Source organism: Anser brachyrhynchus (genome assembly GCF_964034855.1).
Source record: "Anser brachyrhynchus genome assembly, chromosome: 28".
NCBI classification, from domain to species: Eukaryota; Metazoa; Chordata; class Aves; order Anseriformes; family Anatidae; genus Anser; species Anser brachyrhynchus.
This window is the reverse complement of record NC_137721.1, coordinates 1,091,914-1,114,637: the sequence shown is the minus strand read 5'-3', so window position 1 is coordinate 1,114,637 and position 22,724 is coordinate 1,091,914. Positions and strand designations below refer to the sequence as shown.

General features: G+C 44.1%; 1 protein-coding gene across 5 annotated transcripts; it reads left to right on the top strand.

Moving 5' to 3' along the window:
- The first annotated feature begins 260 nt into the window (after nucleotides 1–260).
- LOC308183703 (methanethiol oxidase-like) lies at nucleotides 261–22,170 on the top strand. 5 transcript variants are annotated; one of them, XM_080570007.1, is made up of 14 exons: nucleotides 261–562; nucleotides 675–764; nucleotides 1,424–1,585; nucleotides 5,114–5,167; nucleotides 6,259–6,371; nucleotides 7,611–7,796; nucleotides 17,262–17,382; nucleotides 17,561–17,743; nucleotides 17,845–18,023; nucleotides 18,720–18,798; nucleotides 19,293–19,414; nucleotides 19,583–19,675; nucleotides 19,812–19,862; nucleotides 20,700–20,818. In XM_080570007.1, exons 3-13 carry the CDS (start codon nucleotides 1,564–1,566, stop codon nucleotides 19,851–19,853), a joined length of 1,194 nt encoding a protein of 397 aa, XP_080426133.1. In that variant the 5' UTR covers nucleotides 261–562; nucleotides 675–764; nucleotides 1,424–1,563; the 3' UTR covers nucleotides 19,854–19,862; nucleotides 20,700–20,818. The 5 variants fall into 5 exon arrangements, with proteins under 5 accessions (XP_080426133.1, XP_080426131.1, XP_080426129.1 ...); XM_080570003.1 differs by lacking the exon at nucleotides 19,812–19,862 and adding an exon at nucleotides 21,447–22,170 and having other exon boundaries at nucleotides 276–562; XM_080570006.1 differs by lacking the exon at nucleotides 19,812–19,862 and adding an exon at nucleotides 21,447–22,170 and having other exon boundaries at nucleotides 279–562; nucleotides 1,424–1,524.
- The last annotated feature ends 554 nt before the right edge of the window (nucleotides 22,171–22,724 follow it).

Sequence of the window (22,724 nt, the reverse complement as noted above, 5' to 3'; positions counted from 1 at the left end):
CAGGTAGTTTTGACTGGAAAAAACTACTGACCTTTAAAAGAACAGGAAAACCTTAGACTGCTTCTCAGTAGGGGCAGTTAGCAGGATCCCAGGTGGGCTAACGAGTGAAACCGAGATTTTCACGTAGGGCGGCTGTTGCTCTTGAAAGAAGCCGCTCCGAGAAGTGATGCTGTGAGGTTTTCAGCAGGCCAGGTCCCTTTTTGTAGTTGCGTTGTTTCAGAGGCCGAAGGGCCGTGAAGCGTTAAAAACATAGCTCCTGCGTGCCAAGTTGGACGTGGTTCAGGGCTGCGATCTGGTCTCACACGCGTCTCCTCCTGGAGGGCTTGAAACGCTGCCCGCAGCCGGGAGCTTTGGAGCACAACCGTTCCCCCTTTCCTGTTAGAAAGCGTACAGGCTTTCTCCGTGTAAGGGCGGCTACTTGGGCACAAAACACGCAGGTAAATACATCTAGAATATAAAGAGGAGCAAGCGGAAAGTCAGCCAGGGCCAGCTGCAGCTCCAGGTGCAGCTCTGCTAAGTCGGGAAGCGGGCTCCGAAAGCTTCCTCCTCTGCTTCCCAGGAGGTAGGTGCTGGGTTTCTGTCCCTCGCCTCCGTGTTCTGCTGCACCAGGTCCTCCCCTGGGCAGCCTCTCTCGTCCTGCCCACCCCGTCACGCTTGCGTTTATTGCCTTCTAGGAGCAGCTTCTGCTTTGCAGAAATCCCGTCCAGGCGGCCGCGCTTCCTGCCGTGCTCACCCAGCTCTTGGGATCGCCTGGTCCAGCATGGGTAAGAGACCCCCCGGGATCTGCAGGGGGGCCTGCTGCTTTTCTCTGCAGTTCTGCACCGCGTGGAGTTTGTGAGTGTGTTTGTTAGTGGGGTGGGCCGGTAAGGAGAGGCACAGCACGGGCGTGCGTTTCCTCTATTAAAGGGTTTGCTTCTTTAAGCTACTGAAAGCTCCCGTGGTTTTAAATAAATAGCTGTAACGCTATCAGTGGCTGCTCTTTATGCTGTCACTAAATGTGTGTCCTAGTACCTCAGCATTTAGAAACTGAAATAAGTATTTGGATTTACTGCCGTAGTTGAATGTGGATGTGAGTGCCCCTTTCAGGAAGGTGGGAAACTGAGGACCCGAACTTCCCTTTCTGGTTGTATAACTTTTACTTTTATTTCTGGATGCCGGGAAATGAAGAGGACTGAAGTAGAAAAGTTAATTTGCATGTGAATATATTATTATATAACTTACAAAGTGGACACTGTTACCTTGTGATTGCACAAAAAAAAAGTTGTAGAACTTAGAAAAACGCTCATAACTGCACAGAAAAAAACAATGCTTCTGGCTCAGCAAAAGAAACTGGTTTGGGTTATCTGCCTGTGGTGAATGCTTATCTTTTCATGCTTTTGTAAGTACTAATAGCACGAAGTAAACTGTGTTTGTTTTACTTTAGTTCCTAAAAACTGCAAGTTTCAATTTGCAACCCGTGATAATGACGGTTTTGTCTAAATGGCGGTGGCAGTCTGTACGAAGTAACCAGGCCGCGTGTAAAGAGTAAGCTGAATGCTGCACTGTGAAGCTTAAAGTAGCCTGATGGGGATTAATCGGTTACAAGGTTTGGAAAAGTATGCACTTGGCAGTGTATAAGATGAAGTCTTAGACTGCTCTTCAAAAATTTAACAGATCATTAAAGTCTCTTGCATAATTTCTTACTTGGAAAAAGATTCGGATTCTAGAAAGAATGTGCTTCTTTTGCCCCTGTTGTTCTGTAAGGCCTGTTTCTTGGCACGCATATAGTATAGCTGATAAACTCGTTTCTTTTTTTGCCACTTGGGTGTTTATTTCAGCAGTGTAACGTGACACAGCCATACCATGAACCAGATTTGCCTACCTTTGTTTTTTAATGTCAGCATTTAATCAATGCACACACTGAGGTTGGGTGAAGTTTCTGTTTCCTCAGGCTCTGTGAAAAGCGCAGTTTGGCCTAGATTTATTCTACCTAACTTTAAGCTCTCAACAGAGGTGCCTAATCTATTGCCATGTTTCTCCAAAACTCCCTCTCACACGTAGGCACCTTTACAGTTTGTCTTAAGTGGGCTGAAGAGCTCTGCTGCCATAAAATAATATGAACAAAAAGGCAAAGTCTTTGGTGCTCCCTTCCTTTATTTCAAGCTGTTAAACCCAAACCGTGAAAGAAAGTACTTCCTTCTTGTGTAAATAGTTGCCCAACTTACTATGAAACTGTGCTTTATCGGGTAGGATATTTTTTACAGCACTGTTACTTCTTGTTGTAAATCTATAAACATCATTATACAAGACTACTAGTAACTCCAGGTTAATCCGAGTGTAGTGCACCTGTGCCGTGGCTTCCTCAGAGGCTTTGCATGTCACTTAGGAACTTCAACACACTGATTACAGAAGTATAAACAGATTTGCCTTTTAGTTCTTTGAAGTGTAGCAAAATATCCCCAGTCCTTGTGGTTAATTAGCACAGAGTCCTCCAGAGTGGCTTATGGATTCGTGGTGGTGGTCCGTGAAGGATCCCAGTTTTGTTGGGTTTACTGGTCCACTTGGTCTCCAGTGAGACGAACAGGACAGGTAGAAAGACATGAAAAAATACAGAGCAAAAGGAAACTAGATTGGATTCCTCAGTTCTCTTCGCTCTCCAGAAGTGAAATTGCTGTAAACAACAGTAAAAAAAAGAACAATGACATTTTTATCAGCTCTTGGTGCATATACACAGAAAGCTGCATAGGAATAAGGAGAAACTGGACTCATTGTATCTCCATTTGTGGGAAAGAAAGGAAAACTGTACAATGAAGCAATTAAAGTTAAATGCGTATGTTCTTCCTGTTAAATTAACGTGAGCAATTGGTGGTAGAGAAATGTTGTTGTATTAGGAAGATGAGGAAGGTGGGCTTTGTGAATGAGGAGCTATCCGTAAGAGAATTTGTCTGCAAAGGTGTAAGATACAGGGGAAAAAAAAGTGTTTTTGTCATAGCTGGAGCCTGCAAACCGCACGTATGTGATAACAACGTCCCACTTCCTGGTGTTCAAAACACTTGGCCAGCTGCCAGATTGATGGGGCCTCCGGAATGTAATGATTTATATTAATTTGTTTAACCGTGGATATTATCACAGCACTGTAAATAGCATGTTGCTACAAGATGGTACAAATCAGTCTCATGACAAAAACCTTATTTTGTACTCACAAATGAGCTTGGCATCGTATAACAGAAAGGCTTGCATCATCCTCAGATATCCTGAGGCAGTTAGATACAGTGGTTTCAAATAAAAGAGTGTTTCAACAAGATCAGAGGGAAAGGAGAAACAAACGAATGTAAGAGTAGATGTTCCTCATCTTGCTGTATGTTTTCTCTGGAAAACAATTTTGCACAAATCTTTTTCTCAAAGTAATCTGCAGAACGCTGCATTTGCAATGCTAATTAAACTGTGGTCTAATGCATGCTGAGTTCCTGCTAATTTAGGTGATTGAGAAAATGGGAATGAAGTTTAAATTATGGCTTTTTGTAAAACTTAGACATAAGTGGAACAAAGCAAACTTTCTATTTTGTGTTTTCAGATAAAAATGTTTCACAAAGAATGTGAAATTAAACCTAAAGTACTAAATAGCTCTTTTTGAGAAGATCTTGTTTTGAAAATTATGAGCCTCCAAATGCAATGAGGGGATTGCTTGAAGCATTTTGCCTCTAAAGAAAGGCTCCGTAATTAAATGGGCAATGGAGCTGTCACTACCTCTGGATCTGGAATCTTAGGCCTGCAGCATTCAGGACAGGAAAAAAAAAAAAGCTATAAACTTCTGTATTTAAATGTGGCGGTATCAGTATGGCAAACAATTAGCTGGTTGGCTTATTTTTATCACTGACAATTCAGGGCTCCAGGTGGGGTCTCAGGAGAGCAGAGGGGGAATAACCTGAGAATACTTCAGGGTAATATTTTCTTAATTCTAGCCAACAGTTTATTGATACAGTCCTCAGCATATATGTTCTGGTGACCGTGTTTGAATAGAAATCGCTGTGTATGAGGCTGTTCTAATATTATTTTTACTTAGATGTTGATATGGATCCAAGCTTGTACAAAGGGAAATAAGGAAGTTAGAAATAAGCTGAAACAGTTAGGAAATGTTACACGTAAGCAGCGAGCAGCGCTTCATGCTTCTTGAAGATCAAGCTCTTAATTCTGAGTGACCCTAAAATAGGAGTCCTGTCTTTTTGGCAGTGAATGCATCTCTTTACAGATGGAGAATCTGTGACAACTGCTGCAGTCCCATTCCCCGTTGAAGTTTTGAGGGTTTATCATTGTTTTTGACTGTCAGAAAAGAGGAGCAGTGCTTCTCAGTCTTCCGCGCTCAGCTTCTATAAAATGTTGTCTTCTTCCCTCCTGATACAGAGCCCAGCTTTCCACCAGACTCAGTCCTTTTGTCTGCTTTTGTGGGGTTCTCTGGAGGACGTTTCGATTCTCTCTCTAGCTTCCTAAAGTTATGGTTTCCCCACTAAGCTGTCTTCCTTCTGCTGATTCGTGCCGTAGATGCCGTGCTAGAAATGGTAAATATGGAATTGCCGGTTCAAGGAACAGAGGTGAATAGAGAAAATGTGTAATGGTTCGTAATTCCCCTTTCTCTTCTCCTTTCTGGTCACCTGCGGTATCACCTCTTACCCAGGTTGAAAATCCTTAAAAATCACCACTTCTTCAGCATTTATTTGCAGAGGAAGACTGGAGGCTTTCCAATAACAATAAAATGGGTTGTTCAGACTGGGCAATCTGGCTACTTACTCATCTGGCAGTGATTCAGCAGCTATCTCTAAAACATTTAACACAATTTTCTTTAAATCCATAGACCGGTGTCATATATGAATGTGGTTTAAAGTAGTGAGGTTGAACTCTTTGAAATGAAGGCCGAAATTTGCCATTATTTTTGAGCGTGGAGTGTCATATTCAGTATATTTTCAGAAACTCAAGTAACCTCACCACTGACTGGAGTCAGTGAGACTGACAGGTGTTTGGTAATGTAAAAATCAATCTAAGATTCATCAGTCTTTGAATGCAAAGCCAATATTATTTTATAGGTGAATTTTAAAATAATTTAGAGACTTAAACTTCTTCCTTGTTTTCCTCTAATCAGCAAAATGTGGAGCATGTGGTCCAGGATATGCGACTCCTCTGGATGCCATGAAAGGCAAGTAGTGTAACATCTTTTCTTAAATCCAGGCCATCAGTAAAGAAATTGATTTCAAATTCAGTGAAGATTAGTTAGATGCCTTCCAGAGTGGCTAATCAGCAAGGCCAAGTAGACTTCAAGTATCAGAAGAGATTTGATTTCATTTTGGACACAGCTGCACGAAGCATGTGAGCTCTGTTACCATGAGTTCACTGAATCATAGTGCTAAAACAAAGCAGATCAGGGTTTAAATAAGCGTACAGATATAGGATATAGGATGCTAACATGCAGCAAACTGTTCCATTTTCTATGCTGCAAAATAGAGCTTATTCATAAGAAAATGAGGTGCAAGTTACCGTAATTTAGCCTACAAAAAATGTTTCTTCTGTATTTTTGGGTGGAGAGCTTTATAGATTGCACTCATGCTCTCTCGTAAAAGCAAGTGACTTTTCTATGAGAGAAGAAAAGGAAAACTGGAGAAGGGACTGTGTGACGTAGTTTAATGGCAAGCTTCTCATCCACTCACAGCTATACTAAAGTCATATTCTGCGCTTCCCAGCAGCGTTGGTTTAAATTCTGAACCTTACCAAAGCCCTTGAGGCATTTTGCTGTAGCTTTTAACAGTGTCAGATCTTCACCTTGAGTCTTTTGATATATTCTAAAAGCTTCAACTTCATAGATTTTAATAAGTAGTCTTCTGGCGTAGGTAGACCAAAATCTGGGTCCTGCAGCTGGGAATCATCCCTTGTGTAACTGGGGATAGGAGAGGCTTGACATGGCCTTGAAGGTGGAAAGGTGTCTCCAACACTGTCCTTTTTCAGGTAAATAATTACATTCCCAGAGCCCCTGAGTAGGGCAAGGGAGTGGAATGGCCCCGCAGCTGAACTATAACTCTCTCCTGTCGATTTCTGGATGCTGAAGCTATATACTACTTGGTGTTTACCTCCATAAAATGGAAATACTGAGGTCTGGCTTCCTAGTTACGAGTGAGGAAGAATCACAGTTCATAGACTTGGAGATTTCAAAAAAAAAGAGTATTTCAATATCAACCTCAGTTTTTTACGAAGTGGTTTGTTCTAACGCATTAAACAAAACTTCTACCTTGAAAGGTCCCCGTGAGGAGATCTTGTACCTGCCATGCATCTACAGAAACACTGGGATAGAGAAGCCTGACTACCTGGCCACTGTGGATGTTGACCCCAAATCTCCCCACTACTGTCAGGTACCCATATGTAGAACGGCTCTAGTGCTCCGTTTTCTAGGGTGATGAATATTTGGGTTTGCATTCACTGCTTCTAGTCTTACTTCTTAGTTCTTACATGATTTGTGACCCTTCCAGTCATGAACTTTCCTTCTCTGCTCTACAACTGACTTCATGTTTTGTTTCTCTCTTTTCATAATTTTCAAATAGGTATTTGTGTTGAGAATCAATCAAATCCTCTGCTGTTTTTCTTACTAGATCAGTCAAAAAAGCATTTACCTTGTTAGTCTCGTGCCACGTTCAGAGCATTTTTGTGCTAAGTGTTCTAACGGTCCTCTTTGTAGCACTGTTGCTGATTTATACTGAGCGTAAGCATTAAACTCTAGAAGGTCTTATTTCCTTGGGGTGTGCCAGTAGCGTGGACAGAGTTTATAGTGTAGGATCCCTGATACCCTGGGAGACTGTACACATTAGGCAATAGAAATCTAATCCATTTACTTTGTGAATGGAAAGCTGTAGGTAGCCATCTACCAACGCTACCAGATCCCAATTATTGTTAAGACTGATTAGTTTGTTGCTGCAAACAGTATGCTCTAAACTGTATTTAAACATTCAGTGCTCGTATGACTTAAATTACCAAAGATATTTTGGACTCTGATCTCCATATCTTGAAGGAGCAGTGAATCTAGTTTGACAATGTAGATTTTCATAATTTGTTCTCTTTTTTATAACTACTGCTTAGGTTTTTATTGTAGAGGAGTGGAGGAAAAAAATGTCCTGAATGTTTGACAAAACTTAGCTGTTATCTTCAACTTTTCTTAGTTATGCAGGGGAAAGGTAAAAATCAGAAGCAAGAGTGCAAATTAACAAGTCAGTTTGCAACAGTCAGCCCCAGCTGTAATCAGGTAAATCTTGTAAAATCTAGAACTTGCAGCACATAAACAATTGATGATTTTTTTAATTCTTTTTTTTCCATATTATTATTCCACATCTCCTTAATTACCTGGAACCTTTAAAAGATTTGGATGAATTTAATAGCGTACAACATTTAACAAATGCTATGCAATTGTGGTGTCCAACTTTCTTCTCCCACTTTACCGTTTCAGCTCTGCATATCTCACACTGAATCTGCTTCCTGAATAACAAATAGCAGTTTTCTTCTGCTCTTTATTAATTTATGCTTTGACATAAAGACCCATTTCTTTGCCTGGGGGAAAAACTATCCTAGACTGAATCTTAAGTATGTCTCTGACTTTGTAGGTCATCCATCGCCTGCCCATGCCCAATCTTAAAGACGAGCTCCATCATTCAGGGTGGAATGCCTGTAGCAGCTGCTTTGGGGATGCTACAAAGAGAAGAAATCGTCTCATTCTACCAAGTCTGATCTCGTCTCGCATTTATGTGGTGGATGTGGGAACGGACTCGAAGGCTCCTAGAATCCATAAGGTATATTTAGGTTATTTCAAAATATCTTTTTTTTTTTTTTTTAACCAAGAGATGGTAATTTTATGGATTCCAACTTAAAATTAGAATAGTGGAGTCGGAACAGATTTAGACGCTTTTGCCAAATATTAGGAACTTGTGGGAGTTCTGAAACTCTTGCAGTTTATTGATAAATTACACACAAAAATCTTGCAAGTACAAGTCTATACAATGTCAAACACTCAGAAGTTAGAAAGTTTCAGAATTCAGCCTGCCTCTGCAATACAAATTTCAGTCAATGTGTTTGCACGCTGTAATATCATTTCTGACTAGCAGATCACAAGGCAAATTCGTCTGACACAGTCAACACATTCAGCTGAGCATATGTTTTTCAGGGATCCTAATCAGTTCAAATTTGATTGGATTTTTACTGAGCAAAACCAGATCTTCTCCATAAAGGACACCTCCTTGATTTATAATCGTTGTTCCTAAACTTACAATATGTAGATTTTTAAAAAGAAAAATCTAATAAATTATTTAATATGGAGATGTCCTGGTTCCAGTTAGGACAGAGTTAATGTTCCCTCATAGTAGCTGGTAGGGTGCTATGTTTTGGATTAGGATGAGAAGAGCGCTGATAACATGCTGATGTTTTAATTGTTGCAGAGCAGTGTTTACACCAGGCCAAGGACTTTTCAGCTTCTCGCTCTGTCCTGCCAGCGAGCAGGCTGGGGGTGCAGCAGGAGCTGGGAGGGGACAGACCCAGGACAGCTGACCCAAACTGGCCAAAGGGGTATTCCATACCATCTGACGTCATGCTAAACAATATATAGGGGTGGCTGGCCGGGGTGGGGGGGCCGGCTGCTCGGGAATAGGCTGGGCATCGGTCAGCGGGTGGTGAGCAATTGCATTGTGCATCACTTGTTTTCTTACACATTATTATTGTTAATACTATTACCATTATCACTATTATTATTATTATTGTTATTATTATTTTCCTGTCTTAATAAACTGTCTTTATCTCAACTCACAGGCTTCACTTTCCCGTTTCTCTCCCCCCATCCCAGAGAGGGAGGGGGGAGGGTGAGCGAACGGCTGTGTGGTGTTTAGCTGCCAGCCGGGTTAAACCACAACAGTCTTTTTGGCGCCCAACGTGGGGCCCGAAGGGTTGAGATATCGACAAATCTGACCAGAGTGTGTTAAACTAAAATTGGTATAAGTATTGGACCTGCTTAATAGTTGCTAGTCACGATGTTGATTGCCTTAATCTCCAGTCTGCTGTACCTGTATTCCAAATTGAGTTTTATGGTGCGTTACTTTCTGTATGTGCTCCCTGTTGCACTGTTTATCCTTTCCGGGCCCTGGTTTAAGATTGTTATGGTACTGTGCGGTGTAACAATGGCTTATGAAATGATGAAATATCTGGTCACGACTTTAACCTGGTATTTGTACTCAGCACTGACGTCGACTCTATACTTTGGAACCCATATCTCGGAAACTATTAGCAATTACACCTATTGCCTGTTTTCGTTAGGGAGCCAATCTGTGAAGGGGACAGGGGAAGACATGTTTCCCTACCTGTTCACTCTCCCTTTCTCCTTCACCACCACCCTCTTATCCCCCGAGTTAGTTACGGTGGCTCTCCGAGATGTTGAATATCCTTGGGATACTCAGACCAGCCTGTTCTTGTTGTTATGTCTCCTGAATGCGCTTCAGATTTTGTGGAGGGTTAAACAACTACTTAGGAATCTCATCCGGAGATCTGTCTTGAGGCGGGGTAGTTGCGAGTGGCAGGGAGTGTGGGAGGATATGGGCAGGTTTCTAGAGCAGTGGTCACCTCCAGTGTTTTGGACATTCACCCCTGAACAGCTGCAAAATCCTAAAAAGCTGGCAGAATGCTTGAAAAAAAGGTGTCATGACTCTGGCAGTTCCAAAGTGACACAAATCACTGTAGCGTGCTGGGGTCTGGCTTGTGCCTATCGAGCTGCAATTGATGCTACTAGCAACCTAGCTCCAGCTCCTGTAGCCGTTCCAGCTGCAGCTCCTGCAGCCGCTCCAGTTCCAGCTCCTGCAGCTACTCCAGCTGCAGCTCCTGCAGCCGCTCCAGCTCCTGCAGCCGCTCCAGCTGCAGCTCCTGCAGCCGCTCCAGTTCCAGCTCCTGCAGCTACTCCAGCTCCAGCTCCTGCAGCTGCTCCAGCTCCAGCTCCAGCTCCTGCAGCCGCTCCAGTTCCAGCTCCTGCAGCTACTCCAGCTCCAGCTCCTGCAGCCGCTCCAGCTCCTGCAGCCGCTCCAGTTCCAGCTCCTGCAGCTACTCCAGCTCCAGCTCCTGCAGCCGCTCCAGTTCCAGCTCCTGCAGCTACTCCAGCTCCAGCTCCTGCAGCCGTTCCAGTTCCAGCTCCTGCAGCTACTCCAGCTCCAGCTCCTGCAGCCGCTCCAGTTCCAGCTCCTGCAGCTACTCCAGTTCCAGCTCCTGCAGCTACTCCAGCTCCAGCTCCTGCAGCCGCTCCAGCTCCTGCAGCCGCTCCAGCTCCAGCTCCTGCAGCTACTCCAGCTCCAGCTCCTGCAGCCGCTCCAGCTCCAGCTCCTGCAGCTACTCCAGCTCCAGCTCCTGCAGCCGCTCCAGCTCCTGCAGCCGCTCCAGCTCCAGCTCCTGCAGCCGTTCCGGCTCCTGCAGCCGCTCCAGCTCCAGCCCCTGCAGCCGCTCCAGCTCCTGCAGCTGCCCCAGCTCCTGCAGCTGCCCCAGCTCGTGCAGCTGCTCCCACTCCTGTGGCTGGGTCAGAGAAACGAGCTGTAGCAGTGCAAGTTGACCCCGCAGAGGGTATCCCAACCCCTGTGGCAGACCCTGTGTCTGGGTCAGAGAAACGAGCTGTAGCAGTGCAAGTTGACCCCGCAGAGGGTATTCCAACCCCTGTGGCAGACCCTGTGTCTGGGTCAGAGAAACGAGCTGTAGCAGTGCAAGTTGACCCCGCAGAGGGTATTCCAACCCCTGTGGCAGACCCTGTGTCTGGGTCAGAGAAACGAGCTGTAGCAGTGCAAGTTGCCCCTGTAGACAAGGTGAAAAAATGGTATAGAGGCTCAGGTCGTTTAAAACGCAGACAGTCTTCTGCTAAGTCTGGGCGTAGTGAGGACGAGGCTGGGCCATCAAAGGTGCAGGAGACTGAAGATGAGGATGAGGATGGCGAAAAATCAACAGTAACTACCCGGACTCCATACCAGCCATCAAAGGTGCAGGAGACTGAAGATGAGGATGAGGATGTCGGAAAATCAACAGTAACTACCCGGACTCTATACCAGCGTGAGCTACGAGATGTGCGAAAAGATTTTGGTCGCTGTATAGGCGAGCAGCTTGTCACCTGGCTGCTCCGGTGCTGGGACACGGGAGCCAATTATGTGGAATTGGAGGGCAAGGAAGCCAGGCGGCTGGGATCCCTTGCTAGGGACGCATGCATTGACAAAGCAATTGGAGATGGAGCACAATCTCGCAGCCTCTGGAGGCGTCTCCTGTCAGCTGTGAAGGAAAGGTATCTCTTCAAGGAAGAACTTGTATGTTTACCAAGCAAATGGACCACCATGGAGAAGGGAATTCAGTACCTGAGGGAATTGGCCGTACGGGAAGTAATTTATAAGGACCTAGACGACGCACAAACATCCGCAGATCCAGATGCAGTCCAGTGTACACCACCCATGTGGCGGAAGTTTGTACGGAGTGCCCCATCATCATATGCCAACTCATTGGCAATACTAACCTGGAAAACGGAGGAGAATCCCACAGTGAATGAAGTGACTAAAATACTCCGGCAGTACGAAGGAAATCTCTCCTCTTCCCTAAAGGCCTGTGTCTCAGCTGTGGAGAAACTCTCTGAAGAGGTCCACCAACTTAAAGAGAATTTATCTTCCCCTCCACCTGAACGAACCAGTGTCCACCAGCTAAAAGAGAATGCTTTAGAGAAACTTTCTGAAAAGATCCACCAACTTGAAGAAAGATTATCTTCCCCTTCACCTGAACGAACCAGTGTCCACCAGCTAAAAGAGAATGCTTTGGAGAAACTTTCTGAAAAGATCCACCAACTTGAAGAAAGATTATCTTCCCCTTCACCTGAACGAACCAGTGTCCACCAGCTAAAAGAGAATGCTTTGGAGAAACTTTCTGAAAAGATCCACCAACTTGAAGAAAGATTATCTTCCCCTTCACCTGAACGAACTAGTGTCCACCAGCTAAAAGAGAATACCTTGGAGAAACTTTCTGAAGAGATCCACCAACTTAAAGAGAGTTTATTTTCCTCCCCACCTGTACAAACCAGTGTCTCAGCTATTAGGGGTAAACGTTCATCTATGCAAGGAAGACAATATGGTGGGCACACACACCGCGCCACCCTGTGGTTTTACCTACGTGACCATGGAGAGGACATGAGAAAATGGGATGGAAAATCTACTGCGACCCTAGAGGCACGGGTACGTGAATTGCAAAGGAAAACAATTGGGAAAAAGGAGTTCTCTGAAAGGTTTGCTGCTCCAACTTCCAGCAGGCAGTCCTTTAAACACAGAAATGAAGATTCTGACCAGGACTAGAGGGGCCCTGCCTCCAGCCAGGGGGAGGAAAGGGACAATCGAGTTTATTGGACTGTGTGGATTCGATGGCCTGGCACGTCAGACGCACAGAAGTATAAGGCTTTGGTAGACACCGGTGCACAATGTACTCTAATGCCATCAAGCTATAAAGGGCCAGAGCCCATCTGTATTTATGGTGTGACGGGGGGATCCCAGCAGTTAACTGTATTGGAGGCTGAAGTGAGTCTAACCGGTAATGAGTGGCAAAAGCACCGTATTGTGACTGGCCCAGATGCTCCGTGCATCCTTGGCATAGACTATCTTAGAAGAGGATATTTCAAGGACCCAAAAGGGTTCCGCTGGGCTTTTGGCATAGCTGCTTTGGAGACAGAGGACATTAAACAGTTGTCTACCTTGCCTGGTCTCTCAGAGGACCCTTCTGTTGTGGGGTTGCTGAGGGTTGAAGAACAGCAAGTGCCGATCGCTACCACAACTGTGCACCGGCGGCAATATCGCACCAACCGAGACTCCCTGAGTCCCATCCATAAGCTAATTCATCAACTGGAGAGCCAAGGAGTGATCAGCAAGACTCATTCACCTTTTAATAGTCCCATATGGCCAGTGCGAAAGTCTAATGGTGAGTGGAGACTAACAGTGGACTATCGTGGCCTGAACGAAGTCACGCCACCACTGAGTGCTGCAGTGCCGGACATGCTAGAACTCCAGTATGAACTGGAATCAAAGGCAGCCAAGTGGTATGCCACAATTGATATCGCTAATGCATTTTTCTCCATCCCTCTAGCAGCACAGTGCAGGCCACAGTTTGCTTTCACTTGGAGGGGAGTCCAATATACTTGGAATCGGCTGCCCCAGGGGTGGAAACACAGCCCTACCATTTGCCATGGACTGATCCAGTCTGCGCTGGAGCAGGGGGAAGCTCCTGAACACCTGCAGTACATCGATGACATCATTGTGTGGGGTGACACTGCAGAAGAAGTTTTCGAGAAAGGGAAGAAAATAGTCCAAATCCTTCTGAAGGCCGGTTTTGCCATAAAACAGAATAAAGTTAAAGGACCTGCACGAGAGATCCAGTTTTTAGGAATAAAATGGCAAGATGGACGCCGTCAAATCCCAATGGATGTGATCAACAAAATAACAGCTATGTCTCCACCAACTAGCAAAAAAGAAACACAAACTTTCCTAGGTGTCGTGGGGTTTTGGAGAATGCATATTCCAAATTACAGTCTGATTGTAAACCCGCTCTACCAAGTAACCCGTAAGAAGAATGCTTTTGAATGGGGCCCTGAGCAACGACAAGCCTTTGAACAAATTAAGCAGGAAATAGTTCATGCAGTAGCCCTCGGGCCAGTCCGAACAGGACCAGATGTAAAGAATGTGCTCTACACCGCAGCCGGAGAGAATGGTCCCACCTGGAGCCTCTGGCAGAAAGAACCTGGGGAAACTCGAGGTCGACCCCTGGGGTTTTGGAGTCGGGGATACAGAGGATCTGAAGCCCGCTATACTCCAACTGAAAAGGAGATATTGGCAGCATATGAAGGAGTTCGATCTGCTTCGGAAGTGGTCGGTACTGAAGCGCAGCTCCTCCTGGCACCCCGACTGCCGGTACTAGGCTGGATGTTCAAAGGAAGGGTCCCCTCTACGCATCATGCAACTGATGCTACATGGAGCAAGTGGGTTGCACTGATTACTCAGCGGGCTCGAATAGGAAACCCCAGTCGCCCAGGAATCTTGGAGGTGATTATGGACTGGCCAGAAGGCAAATACTTTGGGATATCACCAGAGGAGGAGGTGGTTCGTGCTGAAGAAGCCCCCCTGTACAACAAGCTACCAGAAAATGAGAAGAAATATGCCTTGTTCACTGACGGGTCCTGTCGTATTGTGGGAAAGCATCGGAGATGGAAAGCTGCTGTATGGAGTCCTACACGACGAGTTGCAGAAGCTGCTGAGGGAGAAGGTGAATCGAGTCAGTTTGCAGAAGTAAAAGCCATTCAGCTGGCTTTAGATATTGCTGAACGAGAAAAGTGGCCAGTTCTCTATCTCTATACTGATTCATGGATGGTAGCAAATGCCCTGTGGGGGTGGTTACAGCAATGGAAGCAGAACAACTGGCAGCGCAGGGGCAAGCCCATCTGGGCTGCGGCATTGTGGCAAGATATTGCTGCCCGGGTAGAGAACCTGGTTGTAAAGGTACGCCATGTAGATGCTCATGTGCCCAAGAATCGGGCTACTGAAGAACACCAAAACAACCAGCAGGTGGATCAGGCTGCTAAGATTGAAGTGGCTCAGGTGGACCTGGACTGGCAACATAAAGGTGAATTATTTATAGCCCGATGGGCCCATGACACCTCAGGCCATCAAGGTAGAGATGCAACCTACAGATGGGCTCGTGATCGAGGGGTGGACCTGACCATGGACACTATAGCACAGGTTATTCATGACTGTGAAACATGTGCTGCAATCAAGCAAGCCAAACGGTCAAAACCTCTTTGGTATGGAGGACGATGGCTGAAATATAAATATGGAGAGGCCTGGCAGATTGATTACATCACACTCCCTCAAACCCGCAACGGCAAGCGCCACGTACTTACAATGGTGGAAGCAACCACCGGATGGCTGGAAACATATCCTGTGCCCCATGCCACCGCCCGGAACACTATCCTGGGCCTTGAAAAGCAAGTCTTATGGCGACATGGCACCCCAGAGAGAATTGAGTCAGACAACGGGACTCATTTCCGAAACAACCTTATAGACACTTGGGCCAAAGAACATGGTATTGAGTGGGTGTATCACATCCCCTATCATGCACCAGCCTCTGGAAAAGTTGAACGATACAATGGACTGTTGAAGACTACACTGAAAGCAATGGGTGCTGGGACATTCAAAAATTGGGATACACATTTGGCAAAGGCCACCTGGTTAGTCAATACCAGGGGATCTGCCAACCGAGCTGGACCTGCCCAATCAAACCTGTTACGCACTGTAGAAGGGGATAAAGTTCCTGTAGTGCACGTAAGAAACATGCTGGGTAAAACAGTCTGGGCTACTCCTGCCTCAGGAAAAGGCAAACCCATTCGTGGAATTGCTTTTGCTCAGGGACCTGGATGCACTTGGTGGGTAATGCAAAAGAATGGGGAGGTCCGGTGTGTACCTCAAGGGGATTTGATACTGGGTGAGAATAGCCCATGAGTTGAATTGTAGTATGTTAATTATTATATAATAATGTATGTCATCACTACCATGATTGCTATATATCATAGATGAAAATGATGATTAATTAGAATGTATTGGACAGAGTGTAACCTGAGCATGACATAAATGGTATGGAATAAGGGGTGGATATCTGTCCTGGTTCCAGTTAGGACAGAGTTAATGTTCCCTCATAGTAGCTGGTAGGGTGCTATGTTTTGGATTAGGATGAGAAGAGCGCTGATAACATGCTGATGTTTTAATTGTTGCAGAGCAGTGTTTACACCAGGCCAAGGACTTTTCGGCTTCTCGCTCTGTCCTGCCAGCGAGCAGGCTGGGGGTGCAGCAGGAGCTGGGAGGGGACAGACCCAGGACAGCTGACCCAAACTGGCCAAAGGGGTATTCCATACCATCTGACGTCATGCTAAACAATATATAGGGGTGGCTGGCCGGGGTGGGGGGGCCGGCTGCTCGGGAATAGGCTGGGCATCGGTCAGCGGGTGGTGAGCAATTGCATTGTGCATCACTTGTTTTCTTACACATTATTATTGTTAATACTATTACCATTATCACTATTATTATTATTATTGTTATTATTATTTTCCTGTCTTAATAAACTGTCTTTATCTCAACTCACAGGCTTCACTTTCCCGTTTCTCTCCCCCCATCCCAGAGAGGGAGGGGGGAGGGTGAGCGAACGGCTGTGTGGTGTTTAGCTGCCAGCCGGGTTAAACCACAACAGGAGACAATAACATTTTATATCTCTTGTTCTTTGAAACAAATCATTTATTTTATTTTATTTTTTTTTTAAAAAAAGCTTCCACTTCAATAGAATTAATTTGGCTTAGGTTTGGTTTAGATATGGACTTTTTACTTCGTACACACCTGTTTAGGTTCCCTTCCCAGACAGTGGAAAAATACACATTGCTGGAGTCAGATTTGTCTAACCTAGTTTAGACAACTGCATTAGGATAAAGGAATTATGTCCTGAAAGTGTCTATATCTCTTTATTGATTATACAATAAGCACAGAGGACTAGCTTTGATGTAAATATGTCAGAGTCGATACTTGTGTCCGGGCTTCAGCTGGGATAGAGTTAATTTGGGTGAATCCTACACCAATGGGTAAAAGTTCAGTACAAAGTGCCTGAGACAAATTTAGTGTACTGATCAAACATGGCTTTTGAAGACAGGTCATAATGAGTAATGAAGGAAAATTTTAATTGATCCTGCAAATGCTCTCATTCATAATCTTACAATTTTGAGATCTTTAGAACATTGCCAGACTTTTAACTGTTAGTACAGTGGAATAAAACATCCCAAAGGTCTTTTCCTATACAGTGGATTTTGTTTCAAACTGTGTCTCTGGCAAGTCTCAAAGATTTTTTTTCCTCTGAACTCCAAATGAGAGCTGACGTCTGAAAATTGTACAGTGGTGTTTCTGCCACTAATACTAATTAAAACAAATTCAGATGCAAGTGTCCCAGTGATGCATGAATTAGACTGTTGCTGTTTATGTTTTTGAAAAGAACAAATATGTCTATAATGTCATGGATGGTAGTGTATTATTGGGTAGAGTAGAAAGCAGGAGGTGGCAAGTACTCAAAAAGCAAAGTAGTAAAAGAAACTGCTGCCCTGAGGCACCATTCCCACTCTTTGAAACTTCTGCTCTTACTGGTAAAATTGGTGTTCTGTAATCTTAGCGAAGGTCTGACTATACGTATACTCATTTCAGATTGTGGAGCCAGTGGAGCTGTTCTGGAAGGGTAATGTGGCTAATCCTCACACCTCTCACTGTCTGGGCAGTGGTGACATCTTAATCAGCTGTTTGGGAGATCCTTCTGGCAATGGAAAAGGTATTAATCCCCTTTGTTATTTTATGGAATGGAATCACAATATTTTCGTTGAGCATAAGGTCACATTTACAGAGTGCTTAGCAAATAGATATTTAAGTATTGATATATTATTTATCTTTTTTTAACACTTTGAATCTGTGTGAGTATCTTGAGACAGTCTTCTTCCATTTTGTATCAGGTGGCTTTATTTTGCTCGATGGAGAGACCTTTGAAGTGAAAGGAAACTGGGAGAAAGGGGAGAAGGTCCCACCCCTTGGTTATGACTTCTGGTATCAGCCACGGCATAATGTCCTGATGAGCACTGAGTGGGGAACCCCAAAAGTCTTGGCAGATGGGTTTAACCCAGCTGATGTAGAGAAAGGTGAGGGATCATGTGTTTAAACTCTCAAAAGTAAAAGTGGTTGTTCATTAAAGTTAAAATAATCTCTTATGTGCTTATTTTTGTCTGACCTGATCCCGTAGGGCATTACGGCCGTCATATTAACGTGTGGGACTGGAACTCTCATACTTACATTCAGAAAATTGACTTAGGGAAGGACTCCATACCTTTGGAAATCCGATTCCTCCACAATCCGGATGCTGCAGAAGGGTTCGTTGGATGTGCTCTGAGTAGTACAGTACATCGGTTTTACAAGACAGAGGTAAGGAATGGAAGAAGCCGTGGCAAACCTAGCTGCTTCAGAAATCCACCAACCGCTTAGGAAATAGTAGAATCTGATTGAAAAGAGAGAAAGCTCCTAATTCCAGTCCAATTCTAGCCAAGCAAAACCATCGTGTCAGAGAGAAAACCGTCTAGCGATGGCGAGGATAAAAGCAATACCATGGATTTCGTGAAGTTACCACCATACAGGTCCTTCATGGCTGAGCAGTTGCAGTTGGCAGACTTTCTGAGCATCTCTGCAGCTGATGTGTGACTTGTCACCAGTGATAGCCTGCGCTGCCCACTGCTCAGCCACTATTTGGGAGCATAGGGAAGACCTGAAGTTAGAGCCAGGAGGGTAATTAATGGTGTCGTGAACAGGGGAGCAGAACTATTGTCATTTTGGAGGGCAAGCTGGAGGAGATAGGATGACAGTCTATAGGACATTAGCAGTCTGCTGCTGTTGGAGCAGTCTGAGATGTTGTTTCATCATATAATCGCTAACACAGCTCCTTCTCAGTGGTGGTATACCTACCATCCTCACCCCTTGGTAACGCTTCATTGCAGTGTGTGTATTACCTCCGTACAGGACCCGTTAAATAAATAGTACTGTTTGCTTTTCCTCCGTCACACAAGCTTCTTGGCTAACATCAAGGCACTAAAAATAATGCTGTATTTTCTCCTGTGCCTTTTGCAGAAAGGAAACTGGGCAGCAGAGAAAGTGATTGAAGTACCCAGCAAGAAGGTGCAAGGATGGCTTCTCCCTGACATGCCTGGTTAGTATGGACATGTTTGGAGAAGAAACGGGGTTCCCTTCTGCAGTGTAACTTTTTGGGAAATCTTTAAGTGTCAAACACTTTCCTTGTAAAATACTAATTTTCTGCTTGGATTCTTTATATAACACTTCCCATGAAACCAATTTAGCTTTGTTTATGAGCCACCAAGTGGGAGATCTTGTCAGGCCTCTGCTCTCACATTGCTCAATGATTGAGGTTAGTTTCTATAGAAAAACACTTTGAGTTTGGGTCTTGTATGTGAACTCACAGTAGTTCCACAGCGGAACTATAGAATGGTCCTGGAAATGGTGGTAGGGTCTAAACCTCCATTTGAGTAAGCAGAGTTTCCAAGGATGACTGTGTTTGTTCAGCCCATTTCTTAACACATTTTTCTTAAGCTAATATGATTGGAATTTTGAAAGATCATAGGCTTGTGGCTTTGTTTGTTGCTGGTCTTGTCCATTTTGTGACTGCTACTGCATGTTTTCTTGAAGGTCTTATTACTGATATCCTCATCTCGCTGGATGACAGGTTCCTGTATTTCAGCAACTGGCTGCATGGAGACATCCGTCAGTATGATATCTCCAACACTCGCAAACCCAAGCTCGTGGGTCAGGTAAGCCAGCATCAGAAAAGCTGCCACGTACAAGGGCAGTACAGTCTTATTTCCTCCTTTTTAAAAAGGAGGAAATGGCAATTTACCCTTGCTTGAGAATTATCACTATATTGCTTTCATGTTCCTTTGATATCCAGCACCTGTTCTCACACCCTCCCTTGGTTACAGGTGTTTCTGGGAGGCAGTATCATAAAAGGTGGACCTGTAACTGTAGTGGAAGACAAGGAGCTGCAGTGTCAGCCAGAGCCATTTGTGATCAAAGTAGGTTTTCCTAATATGCATGTTGTAATTTGTCAGTGCTCTGCTAATTATAATCTGTTTTGAAATATCCCTACGCTGCAGTCAAAGGTACAACATATAAAGCAATATCTGAGCAAGTTTATGTCTTGGCTTACAGCCTGGGTTGCAGGTATCACATTTCAGCATGGACTGGAGCTAGTAAATCCTGGTAAGTGTTCTGGGTCCCTGATGGGATTGTACAAGTTGTTTGACTGTACCGAAGCCTGTGTAATTACATCTTCCCTGCTGTTGTTAGCTAGCTAATTTAAAGCTAATTCAATGCGTGTACATCACGCTGCCATCATTCCCTTTGATAATCATTCAACAACTGAAAGAGTAAACCAGGTCATGTAGTATTCCTCAGCATCCCTTGTGTGTGTGTATAAGTTTTCAGATAAGGAGTTTTATAAAACTAGTCAGTGCGATAGAAAAATGAAAGAACATTAACTGTCTCTGGACATGATTAGTGTGCATTAATATTATCACTGCCAAGGCAGCTATGTATGCAAAGTGTTACGGGATGTGCAAGATCTGAATATACACATGACTAAGATCTGTTGTCTACTGAAGATGGTTTGAGGAAGTTCCACGTACTCCTTTTATTCATAGTGCAGTTTGTAACCTAGCTGCTGTATAGATGTGTTCTTATTTGCAACTGCGTTATGCCACCCATCTCTCGCTTGATTTTTGATGCTTCCATCCAAGCACAGCATCGTGATCCCTTCAGCCCCTACTTTCTTACATTACTAGTTCTGTGAAGTAAGCAAGACCCATCTGAGTTGGCTTTGAGGCTACCTGTTAATAAGAAATAAGGTTCCCAATAAAAACTGTTCTCCTTCCAAAACAGGAAGATTCGTTACTCCTGTGCCAAGGATTTCAGAATGCTGGATGGTCCTCTAAGTAGCAGGCCTGTCACGTTGTTTTGCTTCTCCTTGCTGTTGCATTTCTTGTGCTCAACCTCTGTGGCAGCTTGTCTTGAGTGCCTTGTTCTCTATTATAATTTTAGGGGAAGAGAGTGCCAGGTGGACCTCAGATGATTCAGCTTAGTTTGGATGGGAAGAGATTGTATGTCACCAGCTCTCTCTACAGTGGGTGGGACAAGCAGTTCTACCCAGATCTTGTCAAGTAAGTACACTTTGGTGAAACTGATGACTGTACAAGCCCATGTTCAAGATTTTACTACTATTACTTAAATAATAGTGTGCATATACCAGCTGGTCTACACAGCAAAGTTCCCAGGCAAGGAGACTGAATACAGTGACTTTTTATACACAGATCTCCCATCTGGATGTTTCACTCACAAGCCAGAATCCATCCCCCTCCTTAACAGACACACAAAACTCTGGGTCTGTATGCACTAGTAAATAAGAATAGAAGAAAACAGTAAACATGGCCTAGCCTTCTGAATTACTTCCAAACTGCCTTTAAGCACATCAGCATGACTATATTTTTTGGAAATCAAGGGTGGAAAAGATGATCTTCCGGGTGTCCACAGGAGGGCATAGTGCAGCGTGCCTTTTCCTTGTTAATTAACAACTATTCACTCATTCACTGCTATGAATGAACTATTTCACTCATTAATTGCTAATATGAGGTTGCAGATTTCACTGAGGCAGCGTGACTCACTTTTTAGACCTGCTAAGGCCTAGTTTGAATCTGGAATTTAATTTCCTTTCTATATTAAACAAAGACAAATCCTGCCCGGCAAATATGAGTCCTTTTCCCAAAGTCTGTTTTCTTGTCCCCTTTTCAGAGAAGGCTCTGTTATGCTGCAGATTGATGTGGATACTGAAAGAGGTGGACTGAAAGTGAACGAAAACTTCCTAGTGGATTTTGGGAAGGAACCTGATGGGCCTGTTCTCGCTCATGAGATTCGTTATCCTGGGGGAGACAGTACCTCGGATATCTGGATTTAATTGTTGCATGGAGCTGGTGTTTTTTTCATGTTTGTTTTGTTTGTTTGTTTCTCCCTCTCTCTCCTCCCTACCCCCACTTCTGATTTTATACAGGTGAATCAGTTCAGCCAGGACTTTGTCCCCTGTCTAAATTTAGAATTCCATTAGGGTGAGCCACAGAAGCTCCATTTTCTTCTCATTCTCTGAGGCAGCCAAGTGAATCTTTCTGAAACATGATATACATCTCATTTATTTCTCTAATCTTTGCCTTAAGTCCTGTGTAATCACTATTGACTGTAGGTTTTGAGGCCAAGCGCATCGATCTTTTAAGGATTGTTTGCCAGGTGGTGGTGGAGAAGCTGTTAAGAAGTGTACATTTCATGGGCTTGTCCCAGAGCACAAGTGTCCTTTCCCCGCAAAGCTTAACTTACTCATAAATTGATCAGTGTTATACAGTAGACACAATATAAAAATCATGCATATCTAATCTGAAGCCATGTGTTTCCAGAGCTGGGTTATATTTTAACATCTGTGTATGTGATATTATAAAAAATCAGCAATAAAATTGTTCTTTGACTCAGACGGAGCTTCATTTTTTTTTTCTCTTTAGCATTTCATCTTTTTCTGTTTCAGAGAACATAAAATGTAACATCATTTCAGAAAGTAGCAATGACATTTGTCTAGAAATTCTTTGGTGAGGAATTTATTTTTGCTGAAGTCACCTTTGTTCCCATTATTGCAAGCAGAGCTTCTCTTCCATTCTGTACAACTGGAGAAAAAGAGATACTCAGATGTTCATCCAATACTATTGTAGAAGATTTACCCACTGGCTGAAACCCATCCTTACTCACGTGCACATAAAACTCTGGGTCTGCTTACACTATTTGATGTTGTTTGTTGAAATCATCATCTCTTGGGAAGCAGGTAAGAATGTGAAGAAAACAGCGAGTGTAACCTAGGTTCCTGGAACTCGTGGTACTTCCAAACTGCCTCCGAGTATCAGCATGACTTCGTTTGCTGGGAGTTAAAGTAATCTTCTAGATGGCCACAGGAGGGCATAGTGCAGTTTACCTATTCCTTGTTAACAATATTTTCTGTTCTTCTCTCATTTATTGTTAATTTAAGGTCACAGATTC

Coding starts and splice junctions, on each gene's coding strand:
- LOC308183703 (XM_080570003.1), top strand. CDS start 1,564: ATGGGGATTAATCGGTTACAAG. Junction 7,797..17,261: donor AGGCTCCTAGAATCCATAAG/GTATATTTAGGT, acceptor TACTCATTTCAG/ATTGTGGAGCCAGTGGAGCT. Junction 19,415..19,582: donor AACCCAAGCTCGTGGGTCAG/GTAAGCCAGCAT, acceptor CCTTGGTTACAG/GTGTTTCTGGGAGGCAGTAT.